The 24,265-nt window shown below is 38.5% G+C and overlaps 1 protein-coding gene across 5 annotated transcripts in view; it reads left to right on the top strand.

Moving 5' to 3' along the window:
* Positions 1-24,265, top strand: part of LOC114046895 (multivesicular body subunit 12B) — a 327,435-nt gene that overhangs the window by 160,475 nt on the left and 142,695 nt on the right. For all 5 annotated transcript variants that reach the window (XM_027867509.1, XM_027867508.1, XM_027867506.1 and 2 more), the window contains exon 7: positions 23,467-23,561. In XM_027867509.1, coding sequence (XP_027723310.1) covers positions 23,467-23,561 — 95 coding nt within the window. The remainder of the gene's footprint in view (positions 1-23,466; positions 23,562-24,265) is intronic.

The raw sequence follows: 24,265 nt of genomic DNA on the forward strand, positions 1-24,265 counted from the left end.
AAGGAGAGTGGCTAGTGTCAGGTGGACAGCATGGAGATCATCTTGGCTAGAGCTTTCATAGTGTGAAAGGAGAGGTAATAATAGCAGCCAAGGCTGAAAAGGCATGTGGTAGTCATACTGTGAATTGCTTTCAATACCAAAGGTGAGGACTTGAGACTGTGCCATAGCAGAAAGGAGTCATCGAAGTCTTGTTTCCATAAGACATAGTATTATTTCCATGAGCTTATGGAGAAGGCATCAGATTGCCTTCTTGTTGCCCATGATCTAACAACAACAGCAATAAGGTGCCTGGGTTTTCAGTGATGGGTATACCATCCCTTAGTAGAGACTGCAATATGTCCATGCCTTGGTACAGTGTTTTGTGAGTTGCTGTGGATATACGAATTCATTACCTGGAGGATAAATGTCACCAGACCTGTACTTGAAGCACTTCCAGGTTACCAGCACCTCTGACATCTTGTGCTCCTTCAGTAATCCAGAGTCACCTTTATGCCATAGTGAGGCTTTGGAGAAGGACTTTATTGGAGGAACAATGATAATTATTATAATTATATAATTGATATAGATTATATCACTTCATATAGAATTATATATTTTGCTTATATATTATATATATATATAATTAAATATCTAACTATATAATAATGCATTAAAAAGATACAGAATGGGTATGGAATCATAGGATCATAGATTTTGAGCCAGAAGGGACTTTTAAAGATTATCTGATCTAAATCCTCCACATTACAGATGAGGAAATAAAGTACCAGAGAGAAGAAGTAATTTGCTTAAGGTACTAAATGGAGAAGCCATGGTTTGATTCTTGGAGCTCTACCTCCAGTCTGTGTCAGACGTAGGACATGAACCCAAGATATTCTGACTCTGAGGCTGACTTTATGCCCCCATGCCACACTAACTCTCAAGTAAATGATAATACTAATTCACATTTATGTAGTGTTTTAAGTGAGTACTCCAGATATAGAACCTTGGCCCTGCCCCAGGTATACACTGGAATGAATTATAGAGCTACTCTTGGAGAGCTGGCATTTCCTGTCATGATACTTTGTTACTTTTCATACCTATTCATTTCCAAACTTCAGAAGTAATTTGTCACATTGGAGGAGGTAGTCATTAATAATCATTATTCACAACTGTCTAGAATTCCTACCCATATGTGTATGAGTCTCCAAATTAAGTATCCAAAAAATTGGCCACATTGATGGCAAACGGTGCCTCCATTTTGACAGATTGAAATCCTCCCCACCTCCTTTACTTGCCTTTTTCATGTTTGAGTCACTCCATGTCTGTCTTTAATCAGTAAAAGAGTGGCTATCGTATGGTTCAGTCGAGTCTGTATGGAATTCATTATTATTATTACCAAAACTCGTGATATAAATTGTTAATTTTTAACTGCTTGGAAACAAAATCTCCCCAAATATTTCATCTTAATGCATTTGGAAAAAAAAATGTTTTCTGTTCAAGCACTTGAAAAGGAATGGTTTAGAAATTCTGATTTCCAGATCCCAGTGGGTGTGGACTCTGGGCTCTTGTTATAAATGAAGCTGGAATCACATCTTGTCATTTTAATGTTTTGGTGAAAGGCTGGGGGTGGGGGGAGAGAAGAACCCCCAAACCTTCTGATGCTGGTAAAGAAAAATAATTGGCTTTAGTATATGCTAATGTAAGTTATTCTTTTTTTACATTAAAATTCCACAAAAGTAGTAATAATTACTGTTAATATCTTTCAGTGGAAACTTACAGTAAACGAGTAGTGGTTGAAACAGTATTTAACAGGAGAGCTGCTGGCATGCTAAGAATGCAAATAAGTGTTATTAGCCTAATGATTTTGCCGTCGCCATGGTTGTGCAGCAACAGTGTTGTGAATATGTCATCCAGCACCCGTGAATTTGGAAAGTGTGTCAAAACACAACTTCAATTAGTTTGCTCTAATTATGGCTCTGGAGAGTTTGTAACTACATCACTCCTCATTAAAAGAGATTTTCTTCTATGGATTAATGTAATATACAAAAGGAAAGTTTCAAAGTTTTCTACACGATTAGCTCCTGCAAGGCAAGAGGTTGGTGCAGGGTTGGGGCACAGGATTGTACTAATTGCTGGATCCTTCAGCTGCAGGTCACAGTGAAGCAGTGTACTTAGCACTGGGCAGAGGAGAGAGAAGAGTGCTGATGGCTGCCTGGGAGGGAAAGGAAGCCAAGTGCAAAGAAAGCAGTCAGCTTTCTTGCAAAAACAGACTCTAACAAATAGGAGTTTGAAGCTTTTCATAAAAGAGTAATTGAACCTCTCTGGCTCTACTTTGCGCTCCTAAGAGTGCTAACCAGGAATTAAAGAGAATTATGGGTAGGTAGCATCTCAATGAACTCTTTAGGAAGCAGAGAGATTTCACCTGAACCTACTGTCCCCTGTCTGGGTAGTTTGAGGTAAGTTTGCAGTACTGTTGAAGGGCAAGAAATAAGTTTATTATTTAGGTCACAGTGAAAACACAGTTTTCATGAACTTTCAAGAGAATTCTTTTTTTTTTATGGAAAGAGGAAAAAAGAATAAAGAAATATAAGTGGCTCTGGGGACTTACATACATCTTTGAGACTAATGCCTGCTCTGTAAAGGCTCTCTGTTCTGCTTTCTTCCTCTTATTAGTTCTTTTTTTCTGTAATATGGGAGTTGCAGGTGTTGGTATCCTGGAGGTGGTATGCCAAGTATGCATTTTCCCAGGTTTTCTTTGGCAGAATAGTGAGCCAAGAAAGTAAGAAGTTCCCTCTAGCCCTTCATATCATGAATCTCTGAAACAAAGGTTCCTATGATCATTGATTTAGATCCAGAGGAGACCTTAGAGACTATCTTATCCAACTCCCTCATTTTACTGATAAGGAAACTAAGGTTCAGAAAAATTAAGTGACTCACCCAACATCATGTGAATGGCAGATGCAGGATTTGAACCCAGGTACTCTGACTAAAAAAGCAATATTCTTTTGCTCTGCCTTTCGAAAAGATGATTTATTATTTCTCTACTTTTAAATCTTATTGTCTGGAAGATGCCCACCCCAGGCAATCTTTCCCAGAGATAAATTAAACTCAGTAATGAAGAGTCAGAGACATCTCAGACCGAATCTAAAGGATACATCATCACTGCTCACCTCCTTATTGGATGTATTCCTGTCCTGGCTCTGGCCACAGGTCCACAGGTCCACAGGAGACAATTCAGAGAACACTTTGTTTCCATACAAGTTTCTGATTACTCGCTTAGCAGTATAAAGCCAGGGCCACACACACAACATCCACCCATCTGCCACACACTAGTGCTAACATCTCTTGCTGAGTCTGCCCTTTTGAAAGAGGCCAAAATGTTTGTTTCCCCACCATCACTCAAACTACATTGCCCTTTACCCTGTCACAAAAGCAGACCACCTTTTCTTCTGTAACGTAGACCTTGGAGCCAGGGGTATATTGGTGTTAGTAGTAGTGGTAGTAGTAATAACAATAACTATCATTTATATAGTGCTTTAAGGTGTTGCAAAGCACTTAATGCATATTACCTGATTTTATCCTCACAACAGCCCTTGGAGGTAGGTGCTATTATTATTCCCATTTTATAGTGGAGGAAACTGAAGCACACAGTGAATAAGTATCTGGGGCTAGATTTGAACCCAGATCTTCTTGGCTCCAAGTCCAGCTCTCTATTCACCACACCACCCAGCTGCCTCTACTAGATCACATTTATATGCCATTTGGTCTTATGACATTTTACTTAGGCCAGTCCTGTGAGATAAGTAGTAGAAGTATTAATCCCATTTTTCAGATAAGCCAACTGTGGCTAAGGCAGAAGTGACTTACCCAAGCATTTACGGCAACTGTTAGGGCCAGGACTTAACCTTGAATCCATTTTTCCAATTTCAGGACCCTTTCTTCATTTGGGCTGTGTGTCCTAGAAATTACCAGCTGCCTGTAACAGCATAAATGCTCATTCAAATTTGCTGAACTCAAGCTAATATTTCTCTGCGGTTCTGTTCTTTTCTGTGATCTGTGGGTGTGTAGGGGCTATCTTGTTCTTTTGGCAGCTTATTTTGGGCATGTTTTAAAAATGAAAATTAAATTTCAGAATGGTACTTTTCTCTGATATCCTCCCATAATGCTTTTCTTCTCCCTAAGATCATTTCAAATATTTTTGTGAGTCTTTAAATGTTAACTACAGATATCTAGTTTTTATAAGTTTTGTGTTGAGGCAGTTAAACACCTTTATGAAAAATTTTCCTCAGAATTCAGTCCAAGAATCTTATTGTTGGAAGGGACCTCAGCATTCATAGGGTCCTAAAATCTTTGAATTAGAAAAGCCCTCAGAGGCTGTTTAATTCAACATATAACCAAATCAAGAATGGTCTCTATAATTAGCTAGCCAGCCACCAGTGGAAGTTCCCTAAATATTGGGAATTCACCATCTCTCAAGGTAACCCATTCCATTCTTTTAGACCTTTCTAACTGCTAGGAAGGCTCTCTTTTAATGAACCAGAATTGGATCCTCCGTAACTTCCTGACATTGCTTTTCCATTTGGCCTACAGGGCCAACCAGGACACCTCTAACCCCTCTTCTCCATGTTTGTTTGCTGTTCAGGTATGTGAACCTAGTGAGTGTGCCTCTCCTCTACTTTCTGTCCTCCAGAGTAAACATCCCAAGTTCTTTCAACCCATCTTCTTAGTGTGGTGTTTAGTCCCCTCATCATTCTGGTTGCATTCTTCTGGTTATACTCCAGCTCACCCGTGACCCACCTATATATTGTGGTATCCAGAACTGATCACAGTATTCCAGATAGAGTTTGGCTAGGGCTTGGGAAAAATGTGATGCATTGTTTTCTTCTATTTAAACCTTGGACTTCCCTGAAGTCCATGGGAACTGCTCTGTTAGCTATTGTCTGCCAAACTCTTTAGAAGATGAGAAAGAGGGACATGATTATTGTAACAAAATGCAGAAAATCACCCCAAATTCCCTGAGACCTGTAAAAAACCTGATTGTCTCCCTGTGGAAGTGGGATGCTATTGGGCGCCCACATGTAGCAGCTGGTAAGGGGTTAAAGTAGCAATTGTTGAAGTCGTCTAGGCTTTTTCCCAGTTCTATGATAATTTGATGAAGAACTTCACCCTAATTAAATATTCAAATTAGGAATAAGTGTCAATATGGCTTCCCATTGCCTGGAATGATGATTAATTGTATTCAAAACTCTAGTGGCCGCTGTAATCTAAACCAAACCGTTGTTCTTGATTATTTCTCTAACATACTTGCCATGTTTTTGTTTTAAAATTTAAACTAGTAATTGATTTGCCATATGCTGCAGAGCTGCACATTCTTTAAAGCTCTGTGTTTAGGAACTTAGGGAGTTTGTAATTGTGATTTTCTTATTCTTCCAATGGCAGCCTATTTTTTTTCCTTATAAATTTCAAAATGATTTGTGTATTTTTTTTTCTGTAACCCATGAGGAAAACTCATTATACTGTCAGGTTGGTAGGTATAAGTTATATTGATCATGGCAAACAGTTGGCTAGAATGGAAAATGAACAGGGATGTATTTCTTCTTCTTCTTTTAGCTTTGTATCTCCTTAGTAAAGCCTTCACATCTCATCTCCTCCAGGAAGCCTTTCATGAACATTCTTTCCTGAAATAATTGCAGAATCAATGAATTTTAGAACTGGAAAGAAAACGTGAACATAAAATATGGAATTAGAATTGTGTCCGACTCTTGGTGACCCCATTTGGGGTTTTCTTGGCAAAGATACTACAGTGGTTTGCCATTTCCTTCTGCAGCTCATTTGACAGATGAGGAAACTGAGGAAATTGAGGTTAAGTGACTTGTCCAGGGTCACAAAGCTACTAAGTATCTAAGGCCAGATTTGAACTTGGGAAGATGAGTCTTCCTGATTCTAGGCCTAGTACTCTATAACTATGCCACCTAGCTGCCCTGTATATTGAAGTACAGTTATCAAAATGTTTTTGAAAAAAAAAATAAGTTCATAGAACCCAAGTAAAGAACTACTGATCAAGATCAACTAATTCACATATGTACACTTGAGGCTTACTGAAACCCAGAGAGATGAAATGCCTTGCCAATGGACATTTCACTGAGTAGGAAAGCCACAGCTTGGACCACTTCCAATATGAGTCCAGGGCTGTTCTCATTGCGCATACTGCCTCTCCATCTCTCCTTTCCCTTAAACTCCCATAGCACCTGTCATTTATAAAATTATTTTGGCATTTCACACATCTGTGTAACATCCCTTTGATTGGTGTCTTAAAGTTATATAACTAATCTCTTATTTACCTTCTCATGAGTTAATGTCTTATCCCCCCAATTAGACTGTAAATTCTTTAGAAGCAGGAATGGGGACAACCTTTGATGCATAGATAGAGTTTGGTTTTTTTCATTGTTTGGAATTAAGTTCTCAGTTCTCTGCATGGAGGTTTTTCCATCATCTTGAATATTATTGTAGAAGAAATAGATCCATTTTAATTCTCCAAAAAACTTCTCACTCATCTGTTTTTCCTTCTTCAAATTTCCCAAACATGATTATATGTCTGCTCCACTGATCATGGAGATTCAGATATGAAAAACAAATCATTCTTGTAATGAGGGGACAGGGCACATACCTAAATAACTATAATATAGGCACCACCCTATATGGGGTCGTGACCCACAGTTTAAGAGGCACTGAAGGGGTTGTAAAAGTTTAAGAAGACCTGATGTAAGGCACAACATGATAAATGCCCAGGAGAAGCCTAGATGAACATGTATAAAAAATCAGAGGCAAGAGAGATTATTTCCAGCTTAGAGAGAGGTGGAGGAAGGGGGAGAATTGTCAGAGGCTTTATGGAGCAGGTGGCACTTGAGTTGACCTCAAAGGAAGAAAAGATTTCAGTGGGTGAAGGTGAGAAGGGATTGTGTTCCAGACCTAGGAGACAGTCTGTATGTACTTGTGAGAATGGAGGAAGGCAGGGCGAAGGTGGTCCAGTTTAAATGAATCACTGACTACATGAACAAGGGTCTTGTCAAATAAGGTTAGAAATAGAGGCAAGAGCCATATTGTGAAAGGTCTCTTTATTTAAATAAGTCTCAATAACAGGAGCTTCTGAGAACTTTTCGCATGGTAAGTTTGCCCCAAAATAAAATAAATAATAGTGATTATAATGATGAATTTCAGGGCTCATATTTTTTTGAGTATTGAATAATATGAATGGCATGCTATTCAGAATCACTTTGCCACAAAAGTCACAATACTGGACTTTCATAAATCTGAAGCATAACCCTGATGCATGTGAGTTTTCCAAATGCCTATGATCTGGGTAAGATACCCTTCTCTGTGAATTATTAGGGATGAGCATTGTCCAGGCCATTTCACTTGAGAATGACTCATTTTAATTACCTTCCAGGATGTTTCAGCAATGGAGCATATGGCTCTGAAGAAATCTACTTTCCCTAAACTGGCTTGGAGACAAGGCAATGGTCAGGGACCTTTTTTTGACACTGTTGACCAACCTGAGGGAAGGGGTGCTTATTAAAATGCCAGCAGGTGCAGTAAAGGTCCATTCCCTGTGACTCCCTCACCCGGCTCCTGCCAAGTCCTTTATAAGAATCTTTTTCTTCATCAAATAGCATTCATTAAGCATGTCCATGCACCTGGCACTGGAGCTTTGTCATGGACGACTTCCCCCAGTGGAGTTTTTACCAATAGTGAGGCTGAATTTCATTTAGTTATTTGCTAGGGTTTCTAATCTCCCTTGATTACTTTTATGATTTTTAGTAGAACTTGATAATACAGCCCCTCTGAATTATGTGGGCCTAGAGTTCAGTTCTGTCAGAAGCTTAGCATCATAGAATCTAAGCATTGAGACCCTCACCATCATCATTCTGGAATCACTGACTTCAAGGGTCCTGTGGTTTCTGACTTAGGCAGCCCTAAGAAAAAAGGGAAAGAGTTCAGAAGGTGTGGTTATGGACACAGCTGATGATGACTGGTGACACAGGATCGTCTTTGGGTGTCTCTTTGATGATCTTTGTGTCTATGATCTCAGGAAGCTTTCAGCCCAGACCAACATACGCGCCTTGCCCAGGAGCACACCTATTGCAGAGGAACACAAACAAAAACCACCCAAGAAGCCAGAGTCCCCCAGACTGAACCATTCCATCAAAAGATGTCTCATCTGACTTTCCCTCCTGAAATACACAACTCACCTACCAGCATGTAATGGACCAACCTAATACCAGCTCTAGAGCCCACTGCTTTTATACATTCTCTTATAAGCAGCCTCAAAGAGGGAAGAAAGGTTGCTGTCCTCAGGGATGTTGGCACCAGCTGCTGCTTTCCTGCTGCCATGATTCTAGTAATGCACAAAGATCATCTAGTCTAACTTGAAGCATGAATCTCCTTGACAACATCTCCTTTCAGCATCCACTTCAAGAACTCCCTCTGCCTCTGTTAGCACCCCATTCTCTTGTTGGGCAGCAGTGATTGTGAGGAAATTCTCCCCTAAGCTGTCACTTGACCAATTGAGGCCTCAGTTTTTTTCATTGTAAAATAAAGAGGTTGGACTAGGATAATCTCTAAGGATCTGTAATCCCACGAACTTCTCTGAGCTCTGGTTTCTTCATGTTTAAAATAGAGATAATGTCTATGTAATCTACCTCACAAGATAGTTGTGACGTTTAAACAGGATATCGTATGTAAAGAGCCTTATAAACAAACTGAAAAGAACTATACTTAGTACAGTGGGGTAGTATGAAAATATACCTGTAAATTCATTAATTTACAAGTTGCCTGTAGTGATGCAGATCACAGCCTGTCCATGCCCATCCATCCTGGGCAGCTCTTTTTTGTGTCCGCTCATAAGTTTGCCAGAGTGGGTCCATCCAAAGTGCAGAAGAACTCTTCTCTGGAAAATCTGGGTGCTAAAAATGTCAGGCATTTGTTTTTAAAATGGGAATCTAATACAAGTGAATGTTGAAAACTAAAAATAAATTAATTTAAAAAAATAAAATGGGAATCTAAACAATCAGCAAAAGCAACAAAAATAATAATAGCTAGAGTTTGTCATGCTGAAAGATTTGTAAAGTGCTTTACAAATATCATCTTTATCTTCACAAAAACTCTTTTGAAATAGGTGTTATTATCCTCATTTTACAGATGAGGAAACTAAGGCAGATAGGTTAAACAACATTACAGGTAATGAGTATCTGAATCTGAATTTTAATTCAGATCTTCCTGACTTAAGGTATATAACATTCTATTGTGAAACAAATATGCAGAATCTTATCCCAGACCCTCAATTTTTTAACCAGGAAGACCTAAATGAGTTAGACATCAAACAAGAAAAAAAATACACTTTTATTCAGTATCCTCTTCCCAGTCTGCCCAAGTTTTTACCACTCTTACCTCTATTCTCTTTCCTTCTTTCGTTTCTTAAAAAATTTTTGCTTTGCCTCACTTTGTATAGAACTTTCCCCATTTGCTGGTATGTTTCATATTTGTTATATTTATGATACTAATATCTATTATATTAATTTGCTGTAATTCCAATTCAACTCTTCTCCAAATATTTAAGCTGTAAGTTTTGATATTACAAATAGAAAAGCTCTGAGTGTGCTTACACAGATAGATTCTTTTTCCCTTACCTTTTAATGATATTTTGTGAATAGAGTTCTAGCAGTGGAGTTACTGGGTGGAAAAGAATGATTAGTTTTTTAACCTATTTCATATTATTATATTACTCTCCAACACATTTGCATCAGTCTATCTTATAATTACACCAACAGCATATTAGAGTGCCTATTTCCCGCGAATCTGCCAACATTGAATTTGATTGCCCCCCCCTTTTTCATTTTAGGGGGCTCTTTGGAAGAGCTGGAGAGTGTTTTTTGAATGCAGCTTTGTTTTGCAATTCTCCAGTTTTAGGGAACATGGAGATGAACCCATAATCTTTTCATGTGATTATTAGCAGTTTGTATTTCCTCCTTCATGAATTGCCTTCTGTCTTGTTTGACCATTGGTCCATTAATGATGGCATGTTATTAGTCTTATGTTTAAACATTAATTTCTTATGAATTCTATATGCCAGACCTTTATCTAATGCATTTATTGCAAATATTTTCCCCAATCTGTTTTTTTTCTTTTAATTTTGGAAATATTACTTTCTCTTGTACAAACATTTTTACCTTTGTATAATTACACATTGATTGTCTCTACAAAGATTTCTTCTTTTTTATTGTTTTTAAATGTTCCTCTACTCTTGAGAAAAAGTATATTATTCCTTATTCTTTCATTGTTTTTAAATATTTTGTTTATATGAGAATAGGTGGAGGAGGAGGAGGAGACAAAATCTTGTTATTTTACAAATAAAGGAACTGAGGGTCCAAGGGTTTAGGTGACTTGTTCAGAGTAACAGAGATATGAACTACAACTCTAGTTTCATAATTCCCAAACCAGTGCTACTGGAATCTTTTTTCTTAATAATCAATCTCATTATTTTGTGAGGACTAAAAGTGAATCATCTAACTGCCAGTTAAAAAAAAAAAGAATAATCTTACGTTTTCCCAACACTTTATCTTCTCTCTGTCCATAATTTTAAAAATTTTCTTCTCTATTTAATGAATACCCCTCCCCAAAAGAATTTTACTTCCACATACAAAATAGAACAGAAAATGGAATAAAAGGAAGTTCAGAAGAAAATACAGACAAGAAGACAGCTTAAAAAGTTCTTTGTACTTTTTGCAGATTGATTTTTTTTTTCAGTCTGACTTTCATTCCTAATTATCTAGGCTGCATATCATCTCATCTGAACTAAAGTTCATTTCAAATGCCTACTATACAAGGTCCTGGGGAACATATAAAATTGAGATAGGTTTCACTACCTGTCTTCATAGAATTTACAGTCAAGTATGGTTTATTGCCTCAAGTTAAACCATAAAATAGACAAAAAACAATAATACATATCAAGTGTGTTAGAGTTGCAAAAAAAAAAGGCTATGTGAGGTCTGAGGGGTAAAATCTCGATTTATTGTTGACTTCCTAGAGGAAGTGCCATTTGAGGATGGGTGTTCAACAGGTAGGGGCAGAGAAAAGCATTCCAAACATAGGGAACAATGTGAACTGAAGCCAGGAGACTAGAAAGTGACATTTACATGGAGGGGTGGGATGGGGGAGATACAGAATGGTAGAGTGGAGTTATGTTGTCTAAAGTGCAGGTTTGTCTTCCTACTTCACTTTTTTCCCAAGTAAATATCAAAATTAGTTTCTAGGCAGACATTTGGGGAAGGTGTCCGATTGAATGACAGGGGAAACCAGTTTAATAGCTTTGTAAAATATTGGAGCTGGAAGGGACTTTAGAAGATAGAATGTTAAACAGGAAAGGAGTCTTAGAAATCATCTAGTCTAACCCTCCTCCCCTCTCATTTTACAGACGGTGAAACTGTGACCCAGAAAGGGGAAGTATGTGGTCCAAGGTCATAAAATTACTGAGTATCTAAGCCAGGTTTCACACTCAGATCTTTTGAATCTAGCTTGCTCTCTTTCTACAATACCACGATGCTCTCTCTACACCACTCATTATACTAGGCATTCTGGAGATGTCACTAATGTTACTTACTTTTCTGCCTTTTTCTATCATGTGTATTTCTCAGATGGGAGTTAGCACAGCATAGTGCAGAGGGCTGGCCTTGTGGCCAGGAGCACCACTTCTAATACATCGTAGCTGTGTGACCAGTGGCAAGTCATATATCCTCTCAGTGCTCCAAGCAGCTCTCTGAAGGTATAAGCTGTAATTTAATTCCTGGTCTGCATCTGTGGAGGAGGTTTTCATATGAAGAACCCCCTATATTGATGAAAGCACAGGTCAAGGACACCCCCCCAAAATAGATATCCCACACAGTGCATTAGTTCTAACCTTGACTTCCTTTTTCATGTAAATTTATTTCTCTTCATTTCTACTTCATTTGGTTTTCCTTAGTACCCTGCTTGGAGAGAAAGGCAGATTGGTGTATTAGAATCAGCTGTGGTCTTAAAGAGTCAGAAAACCTGAGTTAGAGCAGTCACCCAAATTCTTTGTATACACTTGGGACAAATCATTTTTCCTCTCTGAACTTCAGTTGCCTCATCTCTGAATTTGGAATATTAGTTCTTGCCCTATTTACCTCACAGGGCTGTTGTGAGGAATACTCTATGAAGTGACAAGGTTCTATATAAATGTGAATTATTTTCATTATTGTTATAATTATATTTCTTTTCCATACTAGTAGACTCAGTGCCCTAAGGATAGGGGCCATATCTTATCTCCCCTTTGTATTTCAGCTCTAAGCACAGTACTCTGCCCAGTGGATCCTTAATACATTTTTGAAATGCTATATTTTCATAAGAACAATCAGTGATTAAAAATGAATGAAAAGCAGATAACCTGAAAACATTACACTTCTTTTATAATAATAGTCTCGGATCAGGTTTGGTTTTTTCTTTCTTTCTTTCTTTTTTAAGTATATCCACAGTTAATCTTCATGTCTTGGCAAAAAGAATTACAGATTGTGCTGTGTGTTTCTAATTTCAAAAGTTTAGTAAATTTGAAACATTTTCTCATTTAATTTGAAATGTGGCCTGAGATGAAAAATTATTTTAAAATGCTTCCTTATTAACCTTAGCTGTATATGTTGAACTTTGTAGCACAATACATTTTTTCTAGTATTCTCAAAGTCCCATTTAACATGTCTCAGAAGATGATTTTCAGGAGATTTGTTCAATAAAACTTGCAGTGCCAAGAAAATGGAATGGCCCCAGAGTTCATTTTTTTGTTGTAAATATGCATTGGGAGTAGAAAACATCCTATAACTCTAACCACAAGTAAGTTTCTCTTCTCCCTTGATGTACTTTTCCCATGCCTCTTTGTGACATGGAGAGTTCTTAAGGAACCAGGATTCCTGGTTAATGGCTTTTCTCATGGAGTACAAGCTCTGATACGTCCTATCAAATTCCAAAAACTTCAAACAGGGATGGACCTGGTGATGGACTGTGAGTCTGTCATTTAAGGTCCATCCTCACTGTGTATGGAAAGGTTCATCACCGAGTTAGCCAATGGGGAATGACATTTTTTTTCAGCTACAGCAACTCACAAAGACCATCTGCTAAAGTGTTTATCTGCCATCAGTGGAGAGAGCACCAATACCAACAAAACTAGAGATTCTTGAAATATTGAAATATAAGTGTTTCATAGGATTTAAGGCTACAAGGGACCTTATCTAGTCCAATTCTCATTTTAAAGAGGCCCACACAGGTGATTTGCCTAAGGTCATATTGCCAGTATATAATAGAGCTGGGATTCAAACCCAAATCCTCTCTGTCCAAATTCAGTACCATTTCCCATACCAGTTCTATAGTGAGTATCTTTTCCTTCTGACATTGTCCTTTTACTACATGGAATGGACAGCAGCTGTAGCTGCCACTGCCTGCCATGGCACAGTAAGTCTTTGCTCTGAAAGTGAAGCATCTTCATTCTATGTGGCAATTGGATCCAGAAGATTAATGATAACATTTAAAAAATTCACACAGACCTGGAATCGGCACTAGAAAATACAGATTTAAATTAACAGGGAAAAGCAGAATCCCATCAAAGGACATAAATCGTGCTGGCAAATATCATCTCCTAATAAAAAGTATTCTATAACTGAAGGGCTTTTGTATGGAGCTGTCTCCGGCTTAGTGGCCATGTTAATTGAATAAGGTCCCCATGACTGACTTAGGGGACAAGAAATGAAATTTCCCTTTGGCATTCATTTAGTTGGATCAGGTGACAGCTGTATGCATGACGCAAACCTTCCCCTTTGCTAGATAGCAAGAACAAAGTAAAAAGACAAGGAACTGCTTTTGAGAGTAGTGATGGCAATCACATATCGCAGAATTTCACAGCTAGAACAAAGCTCAAAGGTCATCTATCCCAGTACCTCCATGCCTTCCAAACAATAATCTCTTCAGTGAAATCTCTGACAAATGATCATCTAGTCATTACTCAAGGACCTTCAGTGGCAGGGAACTCACTACTGTTCTAAGTATCATATTCTACTTTTAGAGAATTGGAACTGTTAGGAAATTTTTCCTAATTCATTTGGCAAAATTTGTCTCCCGAAATACCCACCCATTGCTCTTAATTCTGCCTTCTGGGACCAAGCAGAATAAATTTAATACATCTTCTCTGTGAGAGCTCTTCATATACTTGAAGACAGCTGTGATTTGCCCCATAAGTCTTTTCCTCAGGCCAAAAATCCCTTATTCCTTCCACTGATCCTCACTGTGGCATAATTTCCAGTCCCTCACCATTCCTGATCACTTCCTTCTGGAAGCTTGGTAGTATCCTTCCTGGTGTGATGAAGAGACATTCTAAATGAACTTTTGAGATATTTATGAATGCATTAATGAATGAATTAATGGAAAAAGCACTTACTAAAGACTTGCTATCCAGATGTTATGTGGATGCTGAGGATATAGATACCAAAGGGAGACATTCCCTTCTCCCAAGGAGCTATTATTCTATAAGTAGAAATAATATATACATGTATGTATACATTCCTCTACATATGTATGTGCATATACTTATGTGTACACATGTGTATGTTTATGTGTGTGCATGTACACACAGTAATTATGATTTCTCTCATTCTCCATTTATTTTTATAGATATATGTGTGTGTATAGATATGTGGATATCTATATCTATCTATGGTATTGGTGACCAAGGAGGGGAGTTTTGGTTTAGAGAGTCACAGGGACATTGAGGGGAACCGTAAGAAGCTGTTGTCACTACATACTTTTCAGGAGCAAAGATAGTATTGATTTGATTACTGTTCCTAGAGCAAAAGGTAGGAAGTGGTGTGTTTCAGGGGTAGAGGATTGTTTACTCTGAAAGCGATAATAAATGCGGTAATAAGAAGTCTCATGTTGGCACCATTTACTGGCTACTCGTTCCTGCAATCTGTAGTTTTCTCTAATTCCGGACTGTTGTGATGGCCTCTTAAATTCGTGTCCCTGCCTCAAGTTTCTTCCCATTCCCGTCTGTCCTCTACACAGGTGACAAAATGTTTTTCCAGAAGCTCAGGTCTAACTATGGCACTCACTCAATAAACTCTAGTAGCTCCCTCTCGCCTCCTTTCTCTTCCATTACAGCTTATTTTTTTCCCTTTAGTTTCCCTTGCCAGCCTCGCCTCATTCAGAGCCTTATCATTCCTGATACTATTTTTATAGGACTGTGTATGTACATACATTCATCTTCTGTTACCTGGCCTTACTTCTGTCACCTTTGCAACAAAGGGAAGAAAGTAATAGCCCCACATTTAAGGATATAGTTCCTAGAGATGTAGTAGGAGTATGCAATTGTTTAGGCCCTCATCTCTTCTCACCTAGACTACTATTAATAGTCTCCCAACCAGTCCTTGCCATCAGTCTGTCCCTTCTCTGGTCCCTTCTCAATTAATCTTCCTAATGCACCACCGTGATTATGTGATTTCTTTACTCAAAAACCTTTAGTGGAGCCCAATGGCCTAATAAAGTAGAAACTGCTTCTGACACTTAAGGTTTTTCTTAATCTGGCTCCAACCTACCTGTCTGTCTATATCTCACACTGTTCTTTCTGTATTCTTCCTTACAACCAAATTTTACTACCACCTGTCACTTGGTTCCCCCCACCTTATAAAAAATTACACACACACACACACACTAACACACACACAGAATCTGGTTCTCCCCACTCCAAAATGTAAACACTGAGGCATTGCATATAGTCTTAGCACTTGTGTTTTATTCCTAGTACACAGCCTTGACTTAGAGGGGTCGGGGTATGGCAGGGAATGTGATGGGTGAAACAGCTAGAGTGCAAGTTAGCCTCAGATTCTCCAGTCTGTCCATTGTTCTACCTTCTCCACTGTCTGTGACCTCCCATCATACTCTTTTCCTAAAATGGACCCTCCCCTTCCAGTTTACATCTTCTTTTGAACCAACTCAGATTCTATCTCCTCTGTAAGGCCTTCCGTGAGACCCTCCACCCCCTACCGATTATATGAAAGTTTTCTGTTTCCTCAACTTTCTTTGTCGACCAACAGCACTTTGTTAAACCCTTTGCACTTATTTCTTATACATCATAGTTATTTGTGTACCTGGGATCATAGTCCCCAATGTAAAAGAGAGATCATTTGGCCCAACGCCCTCATCTTACCAATGAGTACATTCAGGCTTAATTAGATTAAATGAATTGTCCAGGGTCATACAGATTGCAAAGCTGAGGTTTGAATATAGGTCTTTTCACTCCAAATTCATGGTTCTTTCCAGCTCATTTCTCTTCCTTCCTATAAGATCTGAAGCTCCATCATAGCAGGTTCTGTATTGAATCCCTCTTTTTATCTCCAGTGCCAAGAGTAGTGCCTGGAATATATTAGATGCTTAGTAAATATTTATTGAATTAATGAATCAATACATGGCAACGTTCCATCACAACAGGATAATAAACTTAGCCCCAAAGATTACTTCAAGAGAGGATCACTAGAGTAATATTCTTCCAAATGTCTAAAATTGTTTATTTTTATATGAATATTTCTAAGAATTAAAAAGGGCAGTTAGGTTGTATTGTGGATAGAGTTCTGGGACTGGAGTCAGGAAGACTCATCCTCCTGAGTTCAAATCTGGCCTCAGACACTTACTAGCTGTGTGACCCTGGGCAAGTCACTTCACCCTGTTTGTCTCAGTTCCGTATCTTTAAAATGAGCTGGAGAAGGAAATGGCAAACCACTCCTCTATGTTTGCCCTAAAACCTCAAATGGGATCACAAAGAGTTAGACACAACTGAAATGACCAAACAACAAGAGTTAAAACAGTAGTATCCAGTTTACAATATTGGAAAAATCATATAAGACAGAACTGATGCTTGAGATTGAGAAATACAGGGTGTCTCACCGCCCCCAAATATCTTGCTGCTATTAAAGCTTAAAACTGTACCATGTCTTTTTAGACACCTTGAACATATAAGCTTGAGATGGGAAGTGATACCCTGAGGAGATGATGCAAAGAAATCTCTTCAACTCTTCATTTTATTTTAAAAACGAGGTGATCTTATATTTTACTGTAATGTTACTAAGGTTATTGTGAGCTGATAGAAACTCCATCTTTTTGTAGGATAGATTTGAACAGGTTCAGTTCAATTAAATTCAATTTAGTAAACATTTTAAGCACCTACTATTTGTAAGGCACTTGGCTAGGCAGTGAAGATACAACAACAAAAGTCTCCTGCCTTTAAGAGGCTTAAACTTCTCTGGAGGAATATCACATGAATATGTAGGTATCATCCAAAGAAAGTTGAGGAGGGAGAGGGCATTAACAAATGAAATCAAGGAAGGCTTCTTGAAGAAGGTAGCACCTGAGTTGAGGCTTGAAGACAACTAAGATTTCTGAGAGGTGGAGATGAAGAAGAAATGCTTTTTAGGCATTGAAAATGACTTATGTGAATACACAGGTGTGGGAAGTAAAATATCAAATCAGGGAATAGCTAGTAGTCCAGTTTGGCCAAAGCATAGAGTTCACGGAGGGGAGATGGGAAACAGTATGAAATGAAGCTGGAAAACTAGGTCCATAAAATCATTGAATATCATTGACTTTATGAGTTACTGTTAGTCCTTTGTTTTGAATTTTGTGTGGGGTAGCACCTTGGATTCTTGAATGGGAGTTGGGTCTCTTTTTATCACATCAGTGGAGACCTAGACATGAGCTATAATCTGAGGTTCCCAGTAGTTGCTCTGGGGAGATGGAAACAAAATGAGCCAGAGTTATGATTTTGAGGTACAACCTCAAGATTGAACCCAAGAAAGTTCAGAGCTTGGTGCTCTGGGCTACAGATTACATATCCCATAGACAGTGGGTAGCCTACTGATTTTTTTTTTGAACTGGTGACAAGGGCAGATCTGTGCCTAACTCAAACATTATGATGGATTGGTGGTGTCATTGATTTGTACTTTAATATTGCAGAGCATAGCTCATCCATGCCGCCAATCCTAAATGACTTTTGTCCATGGCTTCTTCAAGTTCACAATTGGGAGTCCATGTAATCTATTAGGGACCTTCCTTTTTTTTTCTTTCTGCCAGGATTCCATGGGAGCACTTGTATTATTTCAGACTTCCATCATCCTTTTTTTCTCATTTTTCTGATGACATTCTTCACTCCATTTCTTATTCAAACTACCCTATTTGTAACATGTTCTTGCTCACATTCCCTGTGCTCTTTTCCATTACCATTTATGTAGTGCTCAGTTTCAGTACCTTGGACTGTCCCATGACAAACAGCTCCACAACTCCAACTGGGTAGAACATTCATTTTAAAAGTATGAGTTTTTGTTTCTCGGAGAAGTTTGGGGTCATTAAGGGAGTATTGCAATTCCTAAAGGCAATTCAGCCCACTTTCATCCTTCTGTTTAATTCTGGGTCTGACTCATTATTCTTTTTTCTCTTTGTCCCAGACATATATATTTATGGACAAACTATGTGGTTTGTCTCTCTACATGTCATAATCTAGACAACAGACATTTTTCATTGACCTGATTTTTTCTGCGTAGATGATTAGGCTAAACTCTTTTTGAGTGGTCATGGATATCTTATAGAATGTTTTGTTATGATCTGGGGCTTGATGCAACCAGCGCAATGTCACTGGCAAAGAGGAACATCTGGAAGATCCCACCAACCATAGAGGATTCTTCTTCCTCTTCTCTGCAGCATTGGCTCTCTACTATGTCAGTCGCAAACGACTCTGGTGAACATGTCTCCATCTTACGTGTTTGACTCGGTATCTAGGAGCACAGTTTTAATATTCCTTGAAAAATATAACAGAGAGAATCTTGTTCAACCTATAACTTAGTGAGATGATTTTGGTAGCTGTAGGGAAGATGAATCAGAGAAGGGAGAGACTAGAGGTAGGGAGTCCAATTAGGAAACTACTATAGTATTCCATTCAAGAAAGTGATGAGGGACAGAAGTACAGCAGCCTCAGATGCAGTGCTAGTAGAGATTTTGCGGATGTCGACTTGACTAGACTTGGTGAGTGATTGGATATAAGGGGTGAGTGAGGGAAGAATGAAGGGCAACTCTGAAGTTATGAAACTGAGTGACTGAGAGTGAGACAGTGAGTGCCCTGTTTTGAATGTGTTGAGTTTAGGATGTCTGGGCATATCCAGAAGGAAATATCCTGCAAGTGACTGTTAGTGAAAGATGGGTGCTCAGGAGAGAGGTTGGGGCTGGATATGGAGCATTAGGAATCACCTATGTAGAAACTGTGGCAATGATTGACATTACCAGGAAAGTGCTTAAGATAGAGACTTTAAAAGGGTCATTTTACTTTTTTGTTTTAAATGAAATTCAGTTCCCCAAATGTTTATTATATATTGACCTTATACAGGATACTGTTATCAGAACTAGGGATATCAAAGATGAAATAATAATACTACACTTTAAAATTTGCCTTATTTTATCTTCACTGCATTATTATAGGTATTGTCATCTCCATCTTATTGGTAAAAAATTTGAAGCTCAAACAGGTTAAGCTGCTTGCCCATGTTCATTCATCTCTCAAGTGTTTGAGGCAAAGTTTGAATATAGGTCTGTCCTGACTCTGAGGGCAGCTCCTTCTTCATTATACCACAGGTCCTGTCTGTGAGGAGCTGACTATTTAGTAAAGAAGATGTACACACACACACACACACACGCACACACACACACACACACACACACACACACTATGATAATGTGATACAAGGGAGAATGTGTTAGAGTGAGATCTAAATAAATAGGAAATTTGAGGTGAGAGGGATAACTTTTAGATGGAGTGATAAAGAAGAACTTTATGAAAGAGGTGACATGCAATCTGGGCCTTGAAGAAAGGGGAAGATTTTAACAGGCAGGGATGGGAAAGCCATTCCAGTCATGGGTTGGGGGTGAGGTGTGTGCATCATAGGCAAAGTCACAGACATGGGAGAAGGCAGGGCACGAATGGGGTATTATGTGTGAAGGATAGTAATTTGACATCAGACTGGAAAGGTTAGTTGATGCCAAGTAGTAGACAGAATAAAGAATTCATACTCTATCATGGAGGCACTGGGGATCCATCGAAAGTGTTTGAGTAGACAAATGTTATATTCGGAGTTAGAACATTTACTAGAGCAATAGTGTGAATGATAAATTAGAGAGGAAATAGACTGGAGGCAAACAGACCAATTGGGAGGCTGTTAAAATAGCTCGTATGTGCAAATTAATTAATTAATTAGTTTACACATGTTATCTCATTCTTCACAATAACCCTGTAAGGTGAAGTACTATTATTAGCTCCCATTTTACAGATGAGGAAACTGAGGTGGAGAGAGATTAAGTGACTTGCCAAGGGTCACATAGCTAGTATGTATCTGAAGTAGGACGCATTCAAAATCAAGTCTTCTAGACTCCACTTCATTACCTAGCTGTCTCTTGTTACAGTGGTCAAAAAACAAGAGATAAGGAGAACTTGCTGTGATGGTGGCCATAAAGGTGTAAGGAAAGAGACAGGTGTGAGAAATAGTAGAGGTAAACTTGACAGTACTTGACAAATGGTGAGATGTGTTGGGAAGAGGGATGAGTCATTTGTGATTCCAAAGTTTTGTGCTTGGGTAACTGAAAGCATAGTGGTACCCCTCATAGAAACAGACAGGTAAGGGGAAGAGCAGCTTTTGAGAGGAACAGAATGAGTTAAATTCCCTCAAAACAGAAGGCAGCCTATATTGGAATCCTTTGCAGGGTCTTCAAGTTGAGAAATTCCTTCTGTTAAGTAATCTCAATTTTCATCCCACAGGTGTGGTTTAGACCAGTTTTTTAAAGAAATAAATTTCTCAGGTACATAATCAATACCTTTCTTACCAATCTGTAATGTCTCCTTGAATCTTAGTTCAAAATTGAAAGCCTTGCCATCAGGCAAGTTTGGGATGGACATACTTCTCTGCTTCTTTCTCAGGCTTGACTTTTTTTAGCTACAGATTATCTTTTCTTCTGTCTAGACTATTCTCTTCAAAGGGAAGGCTTTGTCAGCTTCCATCTTCTCAATATCCTGGCTTTCCTCTTCTACAAATGGCAAAAGAGAAAGAAAAGAATAAGATACATTGGCCATCTTGCTAGTAACCCCACTGTGTGCTGGCTTTCCCCCCAGTCACAAGGAGGTATTTTTCTGCTTTACTCTTTTCCTCCCAAAGGTGTCTCTCTCCCTGCATTCTCTCCCCAACTAACTATTTAACTTAGGATCATAAGATCATAGATTTATGATCTGTGAAGATCCTTGGAGATCACCTAGTTCAATGCCCTCATTTTACAGCTAAGGAAAAAAATTTTTTAAACTAGTGTTCTATGTAACTCAGTTTCACACAGATTCAATAAATATTGATTGATTGTCTTTAATAGGTTAGGCACTGTGCTGGGCATGGTAACTTGGTTTGCATAATTTGTTTACTGTTCTAATAGGCTTTTACATCATCAGCATCTTTAGTTTACACACTGCCGCAGGTCTTCCAAAAATTGTTTTGTTCAAAGGTCTGTGTCTGTCACACAGAATACAACCTTTTTGGAGGGTGAGAATTTTCTGACATGCTCTCTATGCTTAGAACCTCACTGTAAACATGGGGCAAAGAAAATGCTTTCTTGCCTTTGGCCATTCATTGAGATTCCTAAATTGCTTTCTGGTTAAATATAGTGTCTCTCTGTCTCTCTTTATAGTTGTGTGTGTGTTAATAATAATAACATACACTTCCATAGCACTTTAATGTTTTCAAAGGGTTTTTCCTCACAATAAATCTGTGAGGTGGGGAGTATCATCCTCACTTGACAGATGAGGATATCGTGGCTCAGCACAGTGAAATGCCTTGTCTGTGGTTAATAGGTTTCAGGTAAGTGTCAGAACTGTCTCCCAAATCCAATCCCAGTATTCTTTCCACTATACAACAATGCCTGTCTCTACTGAAGGGGTTCTTAACCTGTTACATGCCATGGATCCCTTTGGTAGTCTGGTGCCTATAGATCCCTTCTCAGAATAATGTTTGTTGCTTATATTCATAATTCAAGTAAATGCTAAATTTCAATTAGATACTAGTGAAAATAAAGATTTTTTTTCCACATCCAAGTTCATGGATCTCCTGAAATCTGTCTATGGATACCCTAGAGGTTCTATAGACTCCAGCATAAGGATTGCTGCTCTGTTGTGTCTAGTTGCCTATGTTTTGGTAAGGTCAGTTGACTAGATGCCCCATCTGTGAGATCCTAAGAAGCAAAACTGTCCTTTCTCCTGGGGTTTCTTTTTCCAAATGGGAAAAAGGTAGAAAAATGACACATGCCAATTCCTTTTTTCCCTGGGAAGCAGTGAGACTTTTGGGGTTATTCACGACTGTGGAGTGCTGAGCCTCCCATGGGATATATTCTGTAAACACAACAATCATAGAATCTTTCTATTGGAAGAGACTTTCGGTATTATCTAGTACAACTCCCTTATTTTACAGATAAAGAAACTGAGGACCACAGAACTTAAGTAATTTGCCTGAGGTTACACAATTAGTTACTGGCAAAACTGGGACTAGAGCTTAAGCGTCCCATTGTCTAGTTCTCTGCTTTCTGCATTACACCCCATTGTCTCCCTCCCACATAGATCATTGCTATGATATGGTACCTTTTTACTATCATTGACTTATTCATTCAACAAACATTTATTAAGCATTATTAAGATCTGTTCAATATGCCATACTGCACACTGGAGGAAATACAGAGATAAACGAAACTTCCCTCAAGGAATTTTGAAGCTAGTTGGGATTGGGGGTAGATATACGTGCAGAGATACAAAGGAGAAAACAAAATGGGGTCAGAAATAATTTCCAACTGGACAGACAAATTTAAGACAACAAATATTTATTACAATTCCATGGAGTTTGAGCTCACCTTGGAGGGTGGACCAGAATCAGTAGGCAAAGAAAGACATTTCAGATGTAGAGAAACAAAGGTGAAGAATACTTGGGATGTTGAACTAGCTCCTCATTTTAGTTGGAACGTAGAAGGTGTGCCTGGGAACAGTGTGAAATAAGGCTACAAAAGAAGACTGAAGCTCTCTCACAAGGCACCTTGCATTCCAAGCTAAGGTGTTTGATAAACCTTGAAGTTTTAGCAGTCATTGATGGGTTTTGTGCAGAGGGGCTGGGGAGAGGAGTGGCAGGATAAGAAGTGATATGACCATAGCCTGTACAGAAAAACCAAACTGGCAGTACCATAGAGCATGCATGAGAACTAGACAGAGACTAGAGAACAAGTGACCAGTTGTTATAGGTTGCCATTTGACACCTGGATTAAATATTAAAATATAAGAGTATATGAATCTCATAACCTTTCCTTTTTATCCTTCTGTCTTATCCTCAGGCATATCTCCTTAACACTTCCTGCTACCTTCAGAGGCAGGAACAGTACACGAACTGACTATGAGTACCAGCACTCAAATTTGTATGCGATATCAGGTATGTTGAAACTTCAGTTAAAGGCGGTCCCTTATTCTACATTATATATGTCACTTTATTTGTGTCTATCTCGGTTTCTCTTTCTGTGTTTTTCTCTTTTGGTAATTCTCTACACTAATAGTAATAATAATGATGATGATAAATTTCTCTGGTGCTTTTCTTAATTGATCAAGAAGTTGAGGTTCAGGGAAATGAAGGTATTTGCCAAAAGTCATGTTACTAGTAAATGTCAGACCAGGGCTTTGAACTTGGATCTGCCGCTACTGCACAGCGACCTTCACTATTTTCTTATCTTGCCCTTAGAATATTTCCAGATAAACATTATACACTCTAAAAATGTTTGTAAAATGATGACAAAAAGCCATATGCTTATAATCCTTAAATTTCACTGGGAAGTTGTGATTTATTGTTACCGCTGTGTTCGGTTAACCAATACCAGGCAGATTTCTCAGGGGGACCCTAATGATGGAGTATGTGTAATTGGTGAACAGGAGCTGTGGGCTGGAAGAAGGAAAAGTCTTCATTTGTTCACTCTTTCATGATAAGTTTAGGCATTTTAACCCTCTTTTTTCTGAAAGTCACATTCCTTACTTCCATTGATAATACATATGAAGAGGGTGTACTTTTTCATACTAATGGTGTGACTTTGGGATCTCAGTGTCCTTTGTAAAATGAGAGAGAAGATCACTTTCTTCAGTTATCTG

Source organism: Vombatus ursinus, unplaced genomic scaffold (genome assembly GCF_900497805.2).
Source record: "Vombatus ursinus unplaced genomic scaffold, bare-nosed wombat genome assembly UNPS02014786.1, whole genome shotgun sequence".
Classification (NCBI taxonomy): domain Eukaryota; kingdom Metazoa; phylum Chordata; class Mammalia; order Diprotodontia; family Vombatidae; genus Vombatus; species Vombatus ursinus.